The 23,074-nt window shown below is 37.5% G+C and overlaps 1 protein-coding gene across 7 annotated transcripts in view; it reads right to left on the bottom strand.

The window, feature by feature from the left end:
• LOC145285795 (solute carrier family 35 member F5-like) overlaps positions 1 to 23,074 on the bottom strand; it is a 208,291-nt gene that overhangs the window by 137,880 nt on the left and 47,337 nt on the right. For 2 of the 7 annotated variants that reach the window (XM_080134169.1, XM_080134166.1), the window contains exon 1: positions 17,000 to 17,154. The exons of 4 other annotated variants lie outside the window; for them this stretch is intronic. In XM_080134169.1, the coding sequence (XP_079990295.1) occupies positions 17,000 to 17,039 (40 nt within the window). In that variant the 5' untranslated portion in view covers positions 17,040 to 17,154. Of the gene's footprint in view, positions 1 to 16,999; positions 17,341 to 23,074 lie in introns of those variants that run through there. One more of the 7 variants, XM_080134170.1, reaches the window with a different exon arrangement.

The following is a 23,074-nucleotide window of genomic DNA, read 5'->3' as shown; positions in this document are numbered from 1 at the left end:
GTTTTTAAATAAAAAAACTAATAAGAGTAAATGAAGTAAAGATTCAACAATTATGTCACAAAAAAATGAAGTGACTTCATGGTTTACAAGATTGGTGTAATAGATAATGGATATGGTCTAATGGTGCAGCATTCAAATCACTTTTAATCTTTTATTAAGAGACTGGTGGGAGTAACCAACATTGTCCCAGTGGAGAGAGGTAGTGTAGTAAGGATATTTATTGAGCAACCCCAGAAAAAAAAAAAAATTTAAACGTTGTAGGCAGCCCGGGTGGAGAGGTGTGAAAAAAAAAAAAAACACACGAAAGTGAACTAATAAGAATTCAGTTTTAAAAAAGTAGAATTTGCTTTAAAAAGAAAAAAAAATCACATTACGTAAGCCTCAAAATAGGAAAAATGTTATGGCAAATAAACAAATAAAGAGCTTTTAATCCTGTTTAAATGTAAAAAACGTTTAAAAAAAGAAATAGACCACCGTTACATGGCTCGAATGTGAAAACCAAAAGCTTACGACCCGACCTCATTACCCACTGCCCCACAATGCTATCAGCGAAATAACGTTGGTTTACTTTTATTTAAACCAATTCAAGAAAAAATGCCCAGCGTACATGTGTACTTGTTGAAGTCGTTTAAAAAAGGGACAATTTTTTTCCGACTTTCCCTTGTTACTAGTGGGGGGGGGTACCCGGCATTGCCCGGGTGTTTGGAGGTGTGTGGTTTTGGGTAAATAAAAAGAAAAATCGTTGGTTGTTTAAAAAAATACAAAGCCTTGACGCGCAGTTGGAAAATAGTAAAGTGTGAAAAAAAAAAAAAAAACAAAAAAAAAACAGGTGTCCGTTTTTGCCGAGTTATTGATGTGAACTTTGAGTGCGGGACAGTGTTTTATTTAACGCGAGTGTTTTTTTATACGAAAAAGCTTAATGCACATGCGGCGATGGTACGCGATAGCTATTCAGCAGTTAACATTTTCTGCGGGACAGTTTTTAATGAAATCAATAAACCGGTTTGTTTGTTCTTAACTAACTTTGGAAAAAAACAGCTCACTGTTTATTAGGGGGAGTGTCTTGTCTCGAAATGACAGCAACCGTCTGATATGACGAAGCCGACATTGACCAAACGTTAAAGAGCTTTCTAGAGACCACTGGCCATGGGCCAGTATTTCGAATCGAGTTTCGCTTTTTTTTATACCGAAAAACGAATGCAACATGTGCAGATCCGAAAATGTCGAATAATTAATGTTTTAAAATCGGGCAAATTAAATAGAGAGGCGACCACCGTTGTTAAGTCATAGATATTATCATTTAGACGTGATATAAAAAGTTTTAAAAATGAGCGACGACCTCGAGAATCAGCCAGAAAAAAGCATTTTGAAGACATACAGAAAAAGCGAACACACATACATTTTCGCTTATATATAGATAAACGAAATAATTGATCGTTTTTTTTTTCTAATTCTCACATATTATTCGAGCGAGACATCGCTCTTTTAGATGATACCGGTCTCGCCCGGTTCGATACAGCCGAGAAAAGTTTTTATGAGAAATACAAACACACACATTTTGCCTTTTATATTAGGAGACTAGTGAGGATACCCAGCGGTGCCAGGGTGTGAAGAGGTGCTATAATAAATCTAATGAGCAACTCCGCCCTAAAAAAGAATGTTTCAATCAAAAAGCAGCAAGTACCTGTGTGAGGGCAAAAAAAAAAAAAAAAAATTTAGCCGCAGTAGCCAGGCTCAAACTTGTAATGCTAAGAGGAAAAGGAGGTGAAAAACTAATGCTTTAGCTGACTTGCCCATGTAACTTGGGACATCACGGGCCTTTGAAATAAAGTGTTTTATATGTACATCTAGATCGCAAGCATGAATGACTTTGCAAAAATGTTGACACAAAGACTGACCCCGTTGATGGTGAAAGAATTAATGTTTTTGGCCAATTTTTGGATATTGTCATTTCTAACGGTACTGATTTTGTCAGTGTTTGTTGCGTATTTCGAAAGTTTTTGGCAGACATACAAACACACACATTTTGCCTTATATATATATATATATATACAGAAGGTAAGCCTGCATTTTATTAAAATTCTTCTTTTTTTTTTTTTAAACCTGACTAAAAACAAATTAAAAAGGTTGCTGATTGCTGATTAACCATCTTTTAAGTGGGGAGCCAACTCAAAAATAATCTGACACCCAAATCTGTTTTTAAAAAAACAGGTTATTTAAAATGGCAAACACAGAAAGGTTTCTAATAAGAAGAGTACGAAAAAGACAAATTAGATTCATGGGCCATGTCTACAGAAGAAGCGGAATAGAACAGATTAGTTTGATGAGAAAGATTGTGGGTGGAAGAAGCAAGAGGATGACAGGGAGAAACATACGTTGACAGTCTGACACACTTGAGCAACAATGAATTCATGAATGGGGAGAGAGAGAGAGAGAGGGCCATAGCCACCATGCCTGTACTAAGCAAAACATCACTGGATGATGATGATATATATAGTTGTTCACAGACAGTTTCACTGTAGCACAGCTCTTTAATGCGGCAAGATTAAGACCCATTCCAAACCAGGAATCAAACTGCAAACTATCTAGTTGATAGTTGGCAGTTCTACTCACTGAGCTACGGGATTGGTGTTTATAAATGATATCTACAGCATTACTTCTGAAGTGGTCCATTTCTTTATTTACAAAGCTTTGCATTATGCAGAGTATACAGTAAGCGATATCATTAATAACACTGCTCTATACAAAAAGGAGAGAGAGCTTATATATATATATATATATATTTTATTGAATAAAATAAACGTTTTTTGTCTATTAATAAATTAAATATGCCTTAGACGGATTTTCACAAGATCGGTATCATTTTGAAGCTCAACCCTTCAGACGACAAATTTCGAAAAATTGGCTAAAAACATTAATTCTTTCACCCTCAACTGGACACTGTTCTACAGGGAGAGGTCGCTTTTTTTCACCGATATTTTCGAAAGTCATCACCTCTTTTTGATTGTCTAGCTTTAATTTAAACCTATGTCACTTCCGGTTTGGCGATGGGCGCAACAGCAAAGACGTCACTTTTTTTTTTTTTCATATTCTTTTCCTCCTTCGCGGTATGGGTTAGACTGCCTGCCCAGTACCACTTTTTTTTTTTGCTCAACCCACACCCCCAAACACCTGAGCAATATGTTGTTAGACAGTTCTTAGAAATTGAATAATCAGCTCAACTGTCTAATATGTTATTAAACAGACAATTCTTAGAAATTGAATAATCAGCTCAACTGTCTAATATGTTATTAAACAGACAATTCTTAGAAATTGAATAATCAGCTCAACTGTCTAATATGTTATTAAACAGACAATTCTTAGAAATTGAATAATCAGCTCAACTGTCTAATATGTTATTAAACAGACAATTCTTAGAAATTGAATAATCAGCTCAACTGTCTAATATGTTATTAAACAGACAATTCTTAGAAATTGAATAATCAGCTCAACTGTCTAATATGTTATTAAACAGACAATTCTTAGAAATTGAATAATCAGCTCAACTGTCTAATATGTTATTAAACAGACAATTCTTAGAAATTGAATAATCAGCTCAACTGTCTAATATGTTATTAAACAGACAATTCTTAGAAATTGAATAATCAGCTCAACTGTCTAATATGTTATTAAACAGACAATTCTTAGAAATTGAATAGAACAACTTCACAACACAAAGAATGATAACCTTCCAATTTTGAATTTATTGAAAAATCAGAAAATGTTTGTGATGTAATGGAATAACCTAACATCCCTTCATAGATGAAATGAACTATGTATATATTGACCCTCTCATGTGACAGAGAGAGAAGAAAAAAGACAGGAAGAGAATAAGACAAGATGTCGAGTAACTCTTATTTCACCTGTATTCCCTTGTAAATAAACACCTTTGTCTTTCACCCATAACCCCATGTTTCTTGCTGTATTCTGATAAAAAGAGGAACAACACATGCTCCAAAAAAGAAACCTGAATAAACCTAGAACCAACTTCCAACGTAGACCCCTACTACCATGTCTCCTTCTCCAACATCAGGGGTCTACGTTCTAACCTTCCAGAGGTTGAAACAATTACAGGAGACGTAACCAGACATATTCTTTCTAAGTGAAACTGGAATAGGCCCGACCACTTCCCTAGATGAGTTCATAATTAAAGGATACTCTAACTTAACAGCTAAATCTGACCCAAGATCGCCATGGGCATGGAATATGTGCCTACATTAAAGATGGCTCCCCGTGTGGCAGGGATATCTCTAGAAGATCTTAATTTACCCTACATGTGCTTCCAGGTTGCACTTGCTTACACCACTGCATTTATTTTTGCCCTCTATCAGCCCCATAACAGCGGAGTTACTATCTTTAAGAGTATATCTGAGAAAATAGACCAGATCCTGTCTGCACATCCCTCGGCTAACATCCACACCTGTGGTGACTTCAATGTCCATAACGTCGAATGGCTGACCCATTCAAATAAGACAGACGATGAGGAGAGGTTTTGTCATGATTTTCCCATTGCCTATGACCTCACTCAGATTGTTCGCGAGCCCACCCGTGTACCCGATACTACAGGTCAATATGCAAGCCTCCTAGACCTTTTCCTCTCAATTTCCCCTGAGCTATGTTCATGTTCTGTTCATTCTCCTCTAGGATCCTCCGACCACTCCGTCGTATCAGTTAAGATAAAAATGAAATGTAATAAGTCCCCAGATGTACCCCTCCACTGTACTATATACCGATACTCCATGGCTGACTGGGATAGCTTCCGTACATTCATATCTTATATACCTCTGCATTCCATGTTTAAAAAAGAGATGTCCTCTATAGTATCAGACCTAACCGAATGGTTAATTGTAGGCATAGACCGATTCATACCATCTAAAAAATTCCAACAAAACCCTAACAGCCAGCCATGGTTCTCCCAAGAATGTGCTGCTGCTATCGCGCGCAGGAATCACTTTTTCCATAACTACTAACGTAATAGATGTACTGAGACTAAAGCTGCTTTCAGGACTGCCAGCAACCACTGTAAAAGAGTAATAAAAAATGCAAGAGAGCTATATGCCCAGTCTGTTAAATCCAAAGTAGCTGATCAGCGGCTTGGTTCCCACCAGGCAAATAACAAACAGGATCCTGAACAGAAGTGTGTGTTCTATCCCAACCATTATCAATGGACCAGAGGTCATCTCGTCAGCATCAGACAAGGCCAAACTATTTGCCAAGAACTTTGCAGCTAATTCTACCCTATGCGACGAAGGCCATCAACTCCCCATATTTCCTCCTATAACACAGAACACGCTAGGTAACATACAAATACCTGTGCATGAGGTCGCCAAGCTAATCAAGAACCTTGATTCCAGTAAAGCAACTGGCATCCCAATTGGCCAAAAACGTTCATTTTTTCACCCAGAAATTGACAATTTTCAACAGGGGGGGGGTCAACAAAAACGGCCCTCTCGACCAGTTCTACACATGCATCAGATGACGTCATGACCTGATTTACTTTAAATAGTTGAAGAACTGAACAAATTTCGTGTACGTCGCGTTAGGTCAGTTGATTAGCGTGTTGGTTCATTATCTAAACGTTTTGGGTTCAAATTGTGGTGTGAGATGTCTTTCTTTTCTTTTTTTTTTTTTCGATTTTTAAAATTTAAATATTGAACCAGTGTTATTTAAGCCATTTTTCACAACGTTCGTTTTTCTGGGGTCTTTTTATTTTTTTTTTATTTCGCTTATCCACCCCCGACCATACACCCAAAAACACCTGGGTACCCGCCGATTTTTTAAATTTTAATATCAAAACAGGCTTATTTAAGCCATTTCTTTTTTGTTTTTTTCGATTTTTACATTTAACATCGTACGTTTGCCTTACGTTAGTTTTTTCGGGGTTTTTTTTCGATGTTTTGATTACCCCCCCTCCCGCTTAAGTTTTAACGTTGTTTTCTTTTTTTACTTCGCTTATAACAAACAAACCTCATTTGCTGAATAGCTATTGCTCTACAACTTCCGTGCACGCACCTGTCAATTTGATTCTTACTTAAATAAATTCGAACATCTTTCAGTAACTGATTCTGGCTGGCTGATTTTGTTTTCAAACTTCGTCTCAGGGTTTCGGGTTCGATCCTACCCCCCACCCCACGGGTTTTTTTTTTTTTTTTTTTTTTTTTTTTTTACACCACACACAACTCCAAACACCCGGGCACTCTGCAACTTATAGTTTCGGCGGAGATAGAGTTTGAAAATATGGAGACAGACATATAGGCTTTTATATATTAGATTACACATTTCTTTTTAAAAATTCAGAAAAATCTTTATGATGTATATACTCATCACGGAACAAAGATGTTATATTCCAAAAATCATGTGGGCTTGACTAGAAACATTTCTATTTTTGTTTAGTTAAAAAAAAAAAAAAAAAAAAAAAAAAAATAGGAGGCTTTACTTTTGGAACGCCCCTTGTATTATCATATTCGGTTTAATGTTTTATCATGAAATGGACGGTTACTTTGTTTTAACCAGACAATTTGTCTTTTTTGTTTATCATTTTCTTTGAAAGAAAAAATAGTTTGCTTTAGTTCTTTAAAAAAAAAAAAAAGAAAAAAAAAATTACTTATTCTGAGGAGGAAGATATTTAAAAATTAATGAATTTTCTGTTTATGACCTAAACAGTACAAAATTAATAAACAGAAATGTTTACATGATAAATCTATGGTCAATTTCAGATAAATAATTCTATTAAAAAAAATATATTGAATTAAAATCAATGATTATTTGCTGTCACACCTTCAAAATCAATTTGGGCAAAATCTTATTTCATTAAAAACTCTAAAGAAATTGGTTTACTTTTTAATTTTAAAAAAATATTCATTGATAAAAAAAAAGGTTTTCCAATCCGATAAAGTTAATTTATTCAAAATAAATATTTTTTAGACAAGTAAAAATAAAAATGCTAAGAAATTTTTCAAAATAATATTTTCCATTAAGAAAAACACTTATTTTCACAGTAATTTGTTTTTTTTTAGGACCTAACAGAGCATAGTATAAACACCCCAACCTCCCTATGTTAAGAACGGCTTTTGGAATAAACAACCTCAAAAGCCGTTTCTAACATGGGGAGGTTGGGGGCGTTTATACTACTTTGGGTTAGGTCGTAAAAAAAAAAAAAAAAAGAAAATAGCAATTTTTTTTTTAAATTACAACTGGATTTTTCACAAGAAATTAATTCATATAAATGTTTTAAGTAGCTTTTTTTTTTTCCTTAATGCAAAATCAATTTGCACATTTTTTTTTTTTTTTTTTGCATACATTTCAACCATCACTTACCCTAAAGAAAGACAATGATCAATAAAATAAAAAATAAAATGTAATTGCTGATAGTAAATAAAATAAAAATAAAATTGTTGATAAATCAGTGTATTATTATTATTATTATTATTATTATAATATTGACAAAGAATTAAAAAATGTTTTTAATTTAGTTTTTGCAGTTAAAAAGTCACAAATATTTAAGAAATAAATATATCTTTTACGTAATAACTAAATATTACAAGTTTGGGATTTTTCATCTAAAATGATGTTATTGAGAGACCAAACAAACTTGAAAATATGTTTTAAGTTTCAGAAAGTGTAGTTGCGTGACTAGAGATATCCGTTCTTTTCAGCTGCCAACAGCATTTGTGTTCCAAGCCTACCGTCTATTCCAAAGATTCTTATTGATTATTATTAAATAGTTCCCGCACTATTGGCCAAGCTTCAACCTCTGGCCCATCGCCATAATGTTGCATCCCTGTGCCTATTTTACAAGTACTTTAATGGATTGTGCTCTGATGAACTCATAGCAGTTGTGCCCCCTTGACGTACATGCTCCCGACCAACCTGACAAGCAGCAAAATCCCACCCCTTCACTGTTGCGGTCCCTAGATGCCAGATAGCCTTCTATTTTATGTTTCTTCCCTCGGACTTCTGAGCTTAGAAATTTCCTTTCTGTTTCCTGCTTCCCTGACTGGACTGGCATGCAGAAGATGTAATGTGAACAGACATCTCGCTACTTAACTCCCCACAATCTTCTGTTAGACATGATCCCAAATAATAGCCCCTTACATCCACGTGACAATATGCCTTATTTGAGGAGAAAAAGACTAAGGTGGGGGGGGGAAGAATCGTTTTTTCATAGCGGGATAACCCTGCTCTCAATTACAGTTGAGTTTCGTAATATCAGATAGAAAATGGATCACGTAACAACAAAAATGCAGATAAAACTGATAACAACGTTCCTATTTACTTGCCTCCCCACGAGGGCAGAGTTAGACACAAGGTCAGTTTTTAATGTGAGGAAAAACCCAGCTCCCCAAAAAGGGGCAATCTGGGTAGGACCAAACATAAAAATTGGCTCAGTCATGAAGGATTTCTTCTTCACTAACCAAGGACATAAAATGTAAAGTGTAGCATCAGAACAGATACTACACTGTGATTTTGGCCAGATGGCCCAGAATTAACATAATGTTATCTAGGTTACAAGATTAGTGATTTTCATATTTCCATTCACAAATTCAAAGCTGTTTTGTTTTATCTCTCTTAAACCGACAATTAATACTAGTTAAATATCTCATGCAACAAAAATAGCAATTGATGAGAAAACAATGCTCATTTATTTCAACAGAACTTGTAATAGTGTGATAATACAATCAGATATGAAGGTTTTGGTTCCATTTAGTTGTTCTTTTATTTTTTTTTTTAATTCTGGAAAAAAATGTTATGCTTCAAGTTCTTTAGATCTTCAAATATTCAAAGAGTTGGTTTAGTTATTTTGTTTTACGGCATTTTAAGGTCATTTAATGTTGAATTCAGTAATTTGGGAAAACTTTTTTATGTTTCAAGTTCTTTATATCTTCAAATATTTATTCATGGTGTTTGGTTTGATTGTTTTGTAGAGGAAAATCGTTCTTGACTTTGTAGAACATGATTGAGTTTTGAAAAGAAAAGAAACAATAGCATCAATGTTTAATGCAATTTTTGTTAGGTAGCCAATATCTTCAGTCTGATCTTTTCACACTGCTAACAGGTATTACCACTCTGGGCCAAAATGGACCTGGGAGCACCAGTAACTAAGGGGCAACTCCACATTCCGGACAGACCCCAAAAAGGGCTCTCATCACTGGATGTCTTACCTAGGAGAGAGGTATTTATTATAAAGCTTCATTCTCATTGTTTTTCATTAGGGTTGTGGAAGCATTGTCTTGTTTTTCATTAGGGTTGTGGAAGCATTGTCTTGTTTTTCATTAGGGTTGTGGAAGCATTGTCTTGTTTTTCATTAGGGTTTTGGAAGCATTGTCTTGTTTTTCATTAGGGTTTTGGAAGCATTGTCTTGCTTTTCATTAGGGTTTTGGAAGCATTGTCTTGCTTTTCATTAGGGTTTTGGAAGCATTGTCTTGTTTTTCATTAGGGTTGTGGAAGCATTGTCTTGTTTTTCATTAGGGTTGTGGAAGCATTGTCTTGTTTTTCATTAGGGTTGTGGAAGCATTGTCTTGTTTTTCATTAGTGTTTTGGAAGCATTGTCTTGCTTTTCATTAGGGTTTTGGAAGCATTGTCTTGCTTTTCATTAGGGTTTTGGAAGCATTGTCTTGCTTTTCATTAGGGTTTTGGAAGCATTGTCTTGCTTTTCATTAGGGTTTTGGAAGCATTGTCTTGTTTTTCATTAGTGTTTTGGAAGCATTGTCTTGTTTTTCATTAGTGTTTTGGAAGCATTGTCTTGTTTTTCATTAGTGTTTTGGAAGCATTGTCTTGCTTTTCATTAGGGTTTTGGAAGCATTGTCTTGTTTTTCATTAGGGTTGTGGAAGCATTGTCTGTTTTTCATTAGTGTTTTGGAAGCATTGTCTTGCTTTTCATTCGGGTTTTGGAAGCATTGTCTTGTTTTTCATTAGTGTTTTGGAAGCATTGTCTTGCTTTTCATTAGGGTTTTGGAAGCATTGTCTTGTTTTTCATTAGGGTTGTGGAAGCATTGTCTTGTTTTTCATTAGTGTTTTGGAAGCATTGTCTGTTTTTCATTAGTGTTTTGGAAGCATTGTCTTGCTGTTCATTAGGGTTTTGGAAGCATTGTCTTGTTTTTCATTAGGGTTGTGGAAGCATTGTCTTGTTTTTCATTAGTGTTTTGGAAGCATTGTCTGTTTTTCATTAGTGTTTTGGAAGCATTGTCTTGCTTTTCATTAGGGTTTTGGAAGCATTGTCTTGCTTTTCATTAGGGTTTTGGAAGCATTGTCTTGTTTTTCATTAGGGTTGTGGAAGCATTGTCTTGCTGTTCATTAGGGTTTTGGAAGCATTGTCTTGCTGTTCATTAGGGTTTTGGAAGCATTGTCTTGCTGTTCATTAGGGTTTTGGAAGCATTGTCTTGCTGTTCATTAGGGTTTTGGAAGCATTGTCTTGCTGTTCATTAGGGTTTTGGAAGCATTGTCTTGTTTTTCATTAGGGTTGTGGAAGCATTGTCTTGTTTTTCATTAGGGTTGTGGAAGCATTGTCTTGTTTTTCATTAGTGTTTTGGAAGCATTGTCTGTTTTTCATTAGTGTTTTGGAAGCATTGTCTTGCTTTTCATTAGGGTTTTGGAAGCATTGTCTTGTTTTTCATTAGTGTTTTGGAAGCATTGTCTTGCTTTTCATTAGGGTTGTGGAAGCATTGTCTTGTTTTTCATTAGGGTTGTGGAAGCATTGTCTTGTTTTTCATTAGGGTTGTGGAAGCATTGTCTTGTTTTTCATTAGGGTTGTGGAAGCATTGTCTTGTTTTTCATTAGGGTTGTGGAAGCATTGTCTTGTTTTTCATTAGGGTTGTGGAAGCATTGTCTTGTTTTTCATTAGGGTTGTGGAAGCATTGTCTTGTTTTTCATTAGTGTTTTGGAAGCATTGTCTTGCTGTTCATTAGGGTTTTGGAAGCATTGTCTTGTTTTTCATTAGGGTTGTGGAAGCATTGTCTTGTTTTTCATTAGTGTTTTGGAAGCATTGTATGTTTTTCATTAGTGTTTTGGAAGCATTGTCTTGCTTTTCATTAGGGTTTTGGAAGCATTGTCTTGTTTTTCATTAGTGTTTTGGAAGCATTGTCTTGCTTTTCATTAGGGTTTTGGAAGCATTGTCTTGTTTTTCATTAGGGTTTTGGAAGCATTGTCTTGTTTTTCATTAGGGTTTTGGAAGCATTGTCTTGTTTTTCATTAGGGTTTTGGAAGCATTGTCTTGTTTTTCATTAGGGTTTTGGAAGCATTGTCTTGTTTTTCATTAGTGTTTTGGAAGCATTGTCTTGTTTTTCATTAGTGTTTTGGAAGCATTGTCTTGTTTTTCATTAGTGTTTTGGAAGCATTGTCTTGCTTTTCATTAGGGTTTTGGAAGCATTGTCTTGTTTTTCATTAGGGTTGTGGAAGCATTGTCTTGTTTTTCATTAGGGTTGTGGAAGCATTGTCTTGTTTTTCATTAGGGTTGTGGAAGCATTGTCTTGCTTTTCATTAGGGTTGTGGAAGCATTGTCTTGCTTTTCATTAGGGTTGTGGAAGCATTGTCTTGTTTTTCATTAGGGTTGTGGAAGCATTGTCTTGTTTTTCATTAGGGTTGTGGAAGCATTGTCTTGTTTTTCATTAGTGTTTTGGAAGCATTGTCTGTTTTTCATTAGTGTTTTGGAAGCATTGTCTTGCTTTTCATTAGGGTTTTGGAAGCATTGTCTTGTTTTTCATTAGTGTTTTGGAAGCATTGTCTTGCTTTTCATTAGGGTTTTGGAAGCATTGTCTTGTTTTTCATTAGGGTTGTGGAAGCATTGTCTTGTTTTTCATTAGGGTTGTGGAAGCATTGTCTTGTTTTTCATTAGGGTTGTGGAAGCATTGTCTTGTTTTTCATTAGGGTTGTGGAAGCATTGTCTTGTTTTTCATTAGGGTTGTGGAAGCATTGTCTTGTTTTTCATTAGGGTTGTGGAAGCATTGTCTTGTTTTTCATTAGGGTTGTGGAAGCATTGTCTTGTTTTTCATTAGGGTTGTGGAAGCATTGTCTTGTTTTTCATTAGGGTTGTGGAAGCATTGTCTTGTTTTTCATTAGGGTTGTGGAAGCATTGTCTTGTTTTTCATTAGGGTTGTGGAAGCATTGTCTTGTTTTTCATTAGGGTTGTGGAAGCATTGTCTTGTTTTTCATTAGGGTTGTGGAAGCATTGTCTTGTTTTTCATTAGGGTTGTGGAAGCATTGTCTTGTTTTTCATTAGGGTTTTGGAAGCATTGTCTTGTTTTTCATTAGGGTTGTGGAAGCATTGTCTTGTTTTTCATTAGGGTTGTGGAAGCATTGTCTTGTTTTTCATTAGGGTTGTGGAAGCATTGTCTTGTTTTTCATTAGGGTTTTGGAAGCATTGTCTTGTTTTTCATTAGGGTTTTGGAAGCATTGTCTTGTTTTTCATTAGCGTTTTGGAAGCAGTGTCTTGTTTTTCATTAGGGTTGTGGAAGCATTGTCTTGTTTTTCATTAGGGTTGTGGAAGCATTGTCTTGTTTTTCATTAGGGTTGTGGAAGCATTGTCTTGTTTTTCATTAGGGTTGTGGAAGCATTGTCTTGTTTTTCATTAGTGTTTTGGAAGCATTGTCTTGTGTATTCATGTGTATTTATTTGTAAATATAGATCCATCCAGTCACAGTTCCATAATCAGAAGTTTTTCTTTTTTGGCTTTCTAACCAATTTTATACATTTTTTTTTTCTTTTGTCAATCTGGGATTTCTTTTTCTTTCTTATCTCTTTTTCAGCTTCATTATTAACCACTAACGTCTTTGATGTATTTTACATGGAATCACCTGACCGTTAGGGTTTTTTTTTAATGCAAAGTCTACAATGTTTCTGCCAACTGAGTTAGGTGGCTTTTTTCCATTGGGCTTAAGTAAGGTTCTGTGCAATTCTAGAAAGTTTACCTTCTCTCTCTCTTTTTTTTTTTTTTTAATAGCCATACATGATTTTTTTTAAAGGACGAAATCCTTATAACTCTAAATCAGGGGTCTCCAAAGTTTTTGAACGGGGGAGGGGGTAATATTGCTGACTATTTAGAGGTATGAGGACCAAAATAAAAATGACATTGACGTGTTTTATACTATTTTTCTGATTGGCTTTGCTTTTTAGTGAAACTGGTTCTCCCAAACCTCATTCTTTTAACCATTTTCTGAACAAAAAGAAAAACCACCACACTATTCTCACACATTTAAAAATTTTTTCATGAATATTTTTACATTTCCAATAAGAGATCCGTACACCAAATTAAAAAGTTTGCCAAACCGGAATAAATGCAAAATTTTTTCTTTAGCACTCCTACATTATTACCATCAAAACAGCTTATTGTTATCGAAATCAATAATACAAGTTAATATCTTTAAATATTGTGTATATATATATATATATCTTCTGTATAATAAAATGACTACAGAAATTCCCCTCTGGACCAAAGTATTGTAGGTTTGCAATAACAAATGCCACAAACAAATTCAATACATCTAGCCTAATAGCCACCATCTTATGTAGCCTCCGAACACCATTTTAGACACGTTGTGATAATAAAATGCTACATTGCATCCTACGAGCAACACCATCACAACATCTTTAGAGGAACGAACCCCTATTTTTCTCTCTAAATACTTAGTCCTACCAATGCTACCAGTTGTCACTAGAATTTTCAAAAGATTCTGTGATTACACCAATTATAATTGGCCCATAGATACATAGACTTAGCATAATCTTTCCAATTTCCAATTCATAAATAATAAAAGCTCTCTTTCCAAAGTCCATCCATTCTGATTGGCTGAGACCTGACAATTCTCATATTCCAAAATCCAGTTATTAGTTTTAAAAACGAACACTTCCGAACATTAAAATATAGCATTACTAAGAGACATTATTTCCCCCTGCTATCAATTACATTTTATGCATCGATCATTACAGAGCTCCCAAATATGTGTTTTCTATTACGTTTTCTCCAACAAAAATATTAAAAACAATTAACAAAATACGTAAGTGTATTTGTTAATTTTTTTATCACGACAGGGACTGCTTCGTCAAAACAAACTCAGTTTCTCAAATTTTTTTTACCATTAAACACACTGTGTACATTGGTGATGTTTCAAACCATCTCCAAAATATTTGTATCTTATCTTCAGATTTCTCATAAAAAAACAAATGCAAACAAAATCAAATTGAACATACGTGTACATGTGTGGTTTTACAGTCACATTGCAAATATATATATATATATATATATATATATATATATATATATATATATATTGTCGAGTTTAGCTCCCAAATATTTGCCTCCTTTATATTAAGATTTCTCCTAAGAAAAAACAAACCCCAAAAATATGGCAAAACCCTGGGATACGGCATTAAAAGTTGATAACAAAATATAGTACAGTATATAATACATATGTATATCATCAAATAACATTATAAATAACACCATAAGGCAAAACAAATACCGTAACAAGGGGCTGGAAAAATATCATACTCCACATTGTAAGGTGAAAAAGACCGTATCCTAGGGCTCCACTGCACAAACAATAACAAAACCATTAACAAAATATGGAAATGGATTTGTTAATTATTTTATGGCGACGATATCAAAACAAACAGTTTTTGGAGTTTTTAACAAAACACATTACATATACATTGGTGATGTTTAAAACCGTGGCATTATATATATATATATATATATATATGTTTGTCTATTATACAAATAAACATTATTGGCTACATATGTGCATACATATTTCAGGAGAATCCCAATTCAAGGATAACACTTCAGACCAGGGAATATTAATAGTAATTAAAGTGATTTAATAAAAAATTATAGATCCCCAAAACCTTTCTCAATGATCATCTATTATAAAGGGATTATATATATATATATATATATATATATATATTAGTGCTGAGACGATTTAATCCAAATCGAGAATTGGAAAAAAAAAAAAAAAAAAAAAAAATCGGAACTTTTAGGGGTATCAGACCCAGAAAAATTTGTGCCTATTTTCCGATGCCAAAACAGAGTCCTTAAATATTTTGTTTATTTGATTTTGTTTCAAATAAAATCTTCCACTGCTGGTAGTCATAATAAAGTAATAAATATTTATAACGGAACTTACACCCCTGACGTGAATAAATATTTATTGATTTTAAACTACCAGTAAAGCTAAAATCACCTCACCCCCCGCCTCTCATAAGTGTATTTTTACGTTCGAGAAAATATATACATATTTAACATGCGTTTTTACGATAATCATGTAAAATAATGTTATAGTTAAATAGTTTAAGATTTATGAAGAATCGGAATCAGAATCAGTAATTGTATTGAAATTGGGAAAAATAATGGAATCGTCCCATCACTAATATATGTATTTAATAATCTTAAATTAACTAGTATATCTCAACTAGATAGAAAGATATACGAATGAAGTCAATATTTAACAAATTTGCATCAAATAACAAGAAACTAAACCCATCGATTAGTAGTAGGATTGTTAATTAACAATTTGTTGTTTTCGTTGTTTAGAAAATGAAATAACTAAAAATATACTTCAATAACTACTTATTTGTCTCCACACGAGGACAAAGTTGCTTTTTTTTTTTTCTTCACGGTTTAGATGTTGCGAGATGGCATCATAATAAACATGGTGTTGTCTTGGGTAATAGCTAGAGATGTACTAGAACATCCGAGCGATTTCTCAAGGGTTCATTATTACAAGTGATTATCATTCATCCACTGCCTTGTATAAATCGTCAATTAGAAGAACCAAGGATCAAGGACTCAGGACGTTTCGACTGAGATAGGTTAGATTTTTTTTTTTTGGTGAAAATTTTCATTATGTATCTTTCATTTTTAAGTCTGAATCGGTCAATTTTTAAAAATTCCTAAACCCATTTTTTTTTTTTTTTTTAAATCGCTCTAGATATAAGGCATGAAGCCACTTGATGCAAGGAGCTAAAAAAAATTTTTTTTTTTACTACTTCAACGTCAAAAACCAGCCAAGTACGAGACAGATTCTGTCCTAGTAACCAGCAATTCGTCCCCATTTGTCAGAAACATCGCTCATGGAACATGAGGACTAAAGGACATGAAAGCGAACGTTACAAGGCTGCCAAAAATAAATCCAAGGTCTACTTTCTACTCTACTCTTCTGAACTGCTCTGACTACTCAGTCTTTGTTCATTTACATCCAAACCTTCTGTATATGCACGCTCACGCGCAGATGGCATATAACAAACGTGTTTGAATGACTGACCACCTCATCAGAGAAAATATGAATAACTAGCAGGCTGCCCGGTGTTACCCAGTTGTAAAATATGTTTAAATATATTTTAATTTATGCAGATTTCGCATTGATTATTATAGAACCAATTCTCTATTGATTATTATATTGTACCCAGAGAGATGCACCGGAACATCAGAGCGATTTCATAGGAACTCGCTCTCACAAGCGGTTATCCACGGTCTTGTATGAATCATTAAGTAACAGGACCAAGGGCCTGGGCTGATAGGCTGGAAAATATTTTTGTTTTTGTAGTGATTTCAAAGGTTTAAAGAATATATATATATATATATATATATATGAATTGGGCGTCATCAGTTAGAATCGAAACCAAAACATAGTTCTCCAGCAGAATTCACTATCATATAACCTAAGGATACATGGATATCAAAACTTAAAAAATTAATGTAGTCTAACTTATAAATTTGTACATGTGTAGAAGAAGACGAAGTCGACTTATGCTTGCCAAGTTCTAATTTTGACCCTTGAGCAGTTATTTCTACTGGCTAAAAACCAAATCTAATTTGTTCCACAGGTCCAAATCCTCTATATAAAAAGTTTCAAGTCTGTAGATTAAAAATTGACAGAGTAGTTTGGTAGAAACACTCCCCTCCCCCCCCACACACACGGTTACTTTTATGTATGGATAAAAAATAAATTTTGTTTGAATAACTCACAGCAAAAATGTAAAGTATCACAAATGAAGTAAATCCGCATTTGGGAAAAATCAGAAGCAAACGAAGAGTAATAATAATATCAACTTGCAAGGTTGGAAAATTCATATCATGTCAGAGGTCAGCCCACACCAATATTATTAATCCTCAAGCCAGGGGGCAGTGCACAACCCGCCTGTAGCCTATTTAGTTACATCACATGGATATGGGTTCATACACGAATTCAATAATCACATGTGAAGTTTCTCTCTATAGCATGGGCGACTCCATTTTTTTTTTTTTTTTTTTTTTTTTTTACAGTGTTGTTTTCAGAGTTGTGTCACAAGATTCGTTTCACATTGTCTAAATGGGTACATAGTCGAATGAGGAGATAACCAATAATCAGCCTTGATCTATGCATACGTTAGGCTTCCTCATTTGTTGCTTACTAATAAACAAAGTATAGAAAAAAATAGTGGAGGAAGAATATGAACTGATAAAAATTGTAATTAAAAAGAAAAAGAAATAAAGAGTGACAAAGAAAAACAAGAATAAATTGTTGAAGGGGGAGCAAGACAAAAATTGGTGGCGGGGGGGGGGAATAAAAAAATAAAATACAATAAGACAGAACGGAATGGAGTGAAAAGAAAGAAAAAGAGATGGGGAGGAGGAGAAGGAGAGAGAGAGAAGGAAGAGGGAAAAAGATAGGAAGGAGAGAGAGAGACGGGGAGAGAGAGAGAGAGAGAGACGGGGAGGAGAGAGAGAGAAGAGAGAGACGGGGAGGAGAGAGAGAGAGAGAGAGAGACGGGGAGGAGAGAGAGAGAGAGAGAGAGACGGGGAGGAGAGAGAGAGAGAGAGACGGGGAGGAGAGAGAGAGAGAGACGGGGAGGAGAGAGAGAGAGAGACGGGGAGGGAGAGAGAGAGAGAGACGGGGAGGAGAGAGAGAGAGAGAGACGGGGAGGAGAGAGAGAGAGAGAGACGGGGAGGAGAGAGAGAGAGAGAGAGACGGGGAGGAGAGAGAGAGAGAGAGAGACGGGGAGGAGAGAGAGAGAGAGAGACGGGGAGGAGAGAGAGAGAGAGAGAGAGAGAGACGGGGAGGAGAGAGAGAGAGAGAGAGAGAGAGACGGGGAGGAGAGAGAGAGAGAGAGAGAGAGAGAGAGACGGGGAGGGAGAGAGAGAGAGAGAGACGGGGAGGAGGAGAGAGAGAGAGACGGGGAGGAGAGAGAGAGAGAGAGACGGGGAGGAGAGAGAGAGGAGAGAGACGGGGAGGAGAGAGAGAGAGAGAGACGGGGAGGAGAGAGAGAGAGAGAGACGGGGAGGAGAGAGAGAGAGAGACGGGGAGGAGAGAGAGAGAGAGAGAGACGGGGAGGAGAGAGAGAGAGAGAGACGGGGAGGAGAGAGAGAGAGAGAGACGGGGAGGAGAGAGAGAGAGAGAGACGGGTGAGGGAGAGAGAGAGAGAGAGAGAGAGACGGGGAGGAGAGAGAGAGAGAGAGAGACGGGGAGGAGAGAGAGAGAGAGAGAGAGAGAGACGGGGAGGAGAGAGAGAGAGAGAGAGACGGGGAGGAGAGAGAGAGAGAGAGAGACGGGGAGGAGAGAGAGAGAGAGAGAGACGGGGAGGGAGAGAGAGAGAGAGAGACGGGGAGGAGAGAGAGAGAGAGACGGGGAGGGAGAGAGAGAGAGAGACGGGGAGGAGAGAGAGAGAGAGAGACGGGGAGGAGAGAGAGAGAGAGACGGGGAGGAGAGAGAGAGAGAGAGAGACGGGGAGGAGAGAGAGAGAGAGAGACGGGGAGGAGAGAGAGAGAGAGAGAGAGAGAGAGACGGGGAGGAGAGAGAGAGAGAGAGAGAGAGAGAGACGGGGAGGAGAGAGAGAGAGAGAGAGAGAGAGAGACGGGGAGGAGAGAGAGAGAGAGCGGGGAGGGAGAGAGAGAGAGAGAGAGAGAGAGAGAGAGAGAGACGGGGAGGAGAGAGAGAGAGAGAGACGGGGAGGAGAGAGAGAGAGAGAGACGGGGAGGAGAGAGAGAGAGACGGGGAGGAGAGAGAGAGAGACGGGAGGAGAGAGAGAGACGGGGAGGAGAGAGAGAGAGACGGGGAGGAGAGAGAGAGAGAGAGCGGGAGGAGAGAGAGAGAGACGGGGAGGAGAGAGAGAGAGACGGGGAGGAGAGAGAGAGAGACGGGGAGGAGAGAGAGAGAGACGGGGAGGAGAGAGAGAGAGACGGGGAGGAGAGAGAGAGAGACGGGGAGGAGAGAGAGAGAGACGGGGAGGAGAGAGAGAGAGACGGGGAGGAGAGAGAGAGAGACGGGGAGGAGAGAGAGAGAGACGGGGAGAGAGAGAGAGAGACGGGGAGGAGAGAGAGAGAGAGACGGGGAGGAGAGAGAGAGAGAGACGGGGAGGGAGAGAGAGAGAGACGGGGAGGAGAGAGAGAGAGACGGGGAGGAGAGAGAGAGAGAGACGGGGAGGAGAGAGAGAGAGAGACGGGGAGGAGAGAGAGAGAGACGGGGAGGAGAGAGAGAGAGACGGGGAGGAGAGAGAGAGAGACGGGGAGGAGAGAGAGAGAGACGGGGAGGAGAGAGAGAGAGACGGGGAGGGAGAAGAGAGAGACGGGGAGGAGAGAGAGAGAGACGGGGAGGAGAGAGAGAGAGACGGGGAGGAGAGAGAGAGAGACGGGGAGGAGAGAGAGAGAGACGGGGAGGAGAGAGAGAGAGACGGGGAGGAGAGGAGAGAGAGACGGGGAGGAGAGAGAGAGAGACGGGGAGGAGAGAGAGAGAGACGGGGAGGAGAGAGAGAGAGACGGGGAGGAGAGAGAGAGACGGGGAGGAGAGAGAGAGACGGGGAGGAGAGAGAGAGAGACGGGGAGGAGAGAGAGAGAGACGGGGAGGAGAGAGAGAGAGACGGGGAGGGAGAGAGAGAGAGACGGGGAGGAGAGAGAGAGAGACGGGGAGGAGAGAGAGAGAGACGGGGAGGAGAGAGAGAGAGACGGGGAGGAGAGAGAGAGAGACGGGGAGGAGAGAGAGAGAGACGGGGAGGAGAGAGAGAGAGACGGGGGAGGAGAGAGAGAGAGACGGGGAGGAGAGAGAGAGAGACGGGGAGGAGAGAGAGAGAGACGGGGAGGAGAGAGAGAGAGACGGGGAGGAGAGAGAGAGAGACGGGGAGGAGAGAGAGAGAGACGGGGAGGAGAGAGAGAGAGACGGGGAGGAGAGAGAGAGAGACGGGGAGGAGAGAGAGAGAGACGGGGAGGAGAGAGAGAGAGACGGGGAGGAGAGAGAGAGAGACGGGGAGGAGAGAGAGAGAGACGGGGAGGAGAGAGAGAGAGACGGGGAGGAGAGAGAGAGAGACGGGGAGGAGAGAGAGAGAGACGGGGAGGAGAGAGAGAGAGACGGGGAGGAGAGAGAGAGAGACGGGGAGGAGAGAGAGAGAGACGGGGAGGAGAGAGAGAGAGACGGGGAGAAGAAAAAGGGAGAGAGGAAAAGGGAGAGAAAGTATGAGAAAAAATAGAGAGGACGAAGAGGATTAGAGGAAAGGGAAGAGAGAAAGATTGGTAGGAGGAAGAGGGAAAAATAGTCCAAAAAATTTAAAATATAAAGAATTGTAGACCAAAAAATTATATATTCTGGTAAAGAAAAGAAATTCATTAAAAGGAAAAGATAAGATGCTAAAAGATTTTTTTCCAAAACAATTTCTGATTTTCCCAACAATTTCTTTGTATCTCTGAATTTTCAAAGGGATTATTTAAAAAAATACAGTTTGAAAGAAAAATGAATTTGTGAGTGTAGACGAAAGAGTAGAAAAAAATCGGCAAATAAAGTTCTGCAAAAGAATGCGCAAAAAATATACATAAGATAAGGAAAAATTATTGACTAAATTGTTATATTATTTGTATGTCTATGTAAATCGAAAACAGTATCTACATCACAAGTATATTTTCATTGTTAGCGTCATTTGCAGAACTGTCGCGAAATGTACCGAACCGTCACGAAACGTACCAAACTGTCACGAAACGTACCAAACAAAAAAAGTTGCATATTAGTCAATCTTCCAACTTATTGTTTTTTTAATTTTTTAGATTAGAATTTCTAATTTTTGTTATTTATATTATCCAGCCTATTGTCATCTTGTTTGTTATTTTATAACATTCCGGCTGCTGTAACCTCTGACCTTCTTTAAGTGCATCTTTTTGAACTTGGAGACCTTCTACTTGAACTTGTTTTTTTTCTTCTAATTCTATGTCAAGTTTATTATAATTATTAAAAGTTTATCAAAAATGGATTCACCAGCATTCTAATTGCTGTAAGCTATTCAAATGCAGGTAAATCTGCTTTTAATAAACTTCTTTCAAACGAACATCTATTTACATGAAGTTAGGCATGTGCTGTTTTTTTTTTGTGTTTTTTTTTTTGTTTTTTTTTATAAAGAATCACCACCTATCAAGGCCTGGAGGCCACTAGAGGATAAAGGTTAATGAGTGTACTATAGTCAATGGGATAATATCGTAAAAATCGTTAGTAGTGGAAATTTGATAAATTAGATTAATTAAGGGGACGGTTCATCAAGAACTTGTTAATGTTGGACTTGAAGATGACCAGCTGGAAAGCAAGAAAATGAAAGAGTTCCACGGTCGTGCAGTACTAAGAAAAAGCTTTGTTCATGAAATCATGGGGTAAATTATTGATAGTGGTTTCAACTAGACAAGTGTTTTTCATGAAAGTCAGGCAAAGGGGGGGGGCACAGATTGAAGCTCAGGCAAGCACTTGCCGTGAAAATAACAATAAAACAGAGACAGGCTCACAACGTCTCCTCTGTTGGAAAGAGGTTGCAGGGAAAAGAAAAGGGCATCCCCCACTAGCCTACGATGTCTATTTTGAATTCTCTCAAGGTAGGATAAGGTCTTTCTAGCAGCTCCTGTCCAGATGTGGCAACGGTACTCTACCCTTGAACATACTTGGTTCTTATATAGGAATAGAGAATTGCATCAGCAGTGAGATATCTACTGGAGCGGTAGAATAATCCCAGCATTTTTTCAGTAGACTTAGTAATGTCCCATCCCAGATCAGGAGTAAGGTCAGACCCAGAAAATTGTCCAAACATGGAGTCTCCTAAAGACGAGAACCATATATTTCAACTGATGCCAGACGGAGATCAGAGCGTTGATGATATAAGGATAGAAGCTTGGTTTTACATGCATTAAAATTAACCAGCCACCTCTTTCCCCATTGTACCATGTGCTCAAGATCAGAGGAGAGAGAATCAGAGAGAACTTGGTCATTTACAGCTTTTGAAGTGTTGCTATAGATTAGATGCTAGTGTTGTCGGCATAAATGTCTACGAATGATCTTAGGATGTGATTTGGGAGATTATTGATGTAGATCAGGAAGAGAGTTGGGCCCAGGGTGGACCCTTAAGGGACTCCAGCATTAATATTATGAACTTCTGATTTTTGATCATCAACTACTACTCTTATGCACCTATCAGAGAGAAATGATTTAATTGAAAAGACATTTCCAACTATACTGTAGCTGGAGATTTTGTGCCATATCCTATCAAAAGCCTTTGATATGTCAAGAGCAATTGCCCTAGAAAGGAAGCCTCGATTGATAGATCACTAATCCTATGAGATAACCGTTAGCAAATCTGTAGATCTAGTAGAACGGAAACCATATTGCATGTAACTGGGGAGGTCATTTTTGCTGAGGTGGCTGACTACTTCTCTATTCAACACAGTACTGAGATTCTTAAGAGACTTCTAAATCTGCTTATAACATAACTAATTTTTAATCTTCAGTTTTAATATCTTTCAAAAGGGCTCAACTTTATTGTAGATTAATAATGATTATTAATTTTTTTCGCTGGGCTTCTCGGTCGGCTCTCTCAAACCTTTTTATATCACGTCTAAATCATAATATCTATGAGTTAACAATGGGGGTCCCCTGTCTATTTAATTTGCCTGACTTTGAAACGATAAATGTTCCACATTTCTTTTAGATCGCTATGTGTTGCTTTCATTTTTCTGTATAAAAAAGTAAAACTCGATTCGAATATCCAGCTCCCTAGCCCACGGCCAGTGGTCTCCAGAAAGCAATGCAACGTTTGGTCAATGTCGGCT

The sequence above is a fragment of the Euprymna scolopes genome, chromosome 10, assembly GCF_053919585.1.
Source record: "Euprymna scolopes isolate OS-2025 chromosome 10, ASM5391958v1, whole genome shotgun sequence".
Lineage (NCBI taxonomy): Eukaryota > Metazoa > Mollusca > Cephalopoda > Sepiida > Sepiolidae > Euprymna > Euprymna scolopes.
The sequence above is the reverse complement of the archived record's forward strand: the minus strand, read 5'-3'. Positions and strand labels throughout refer to the sequence as shown.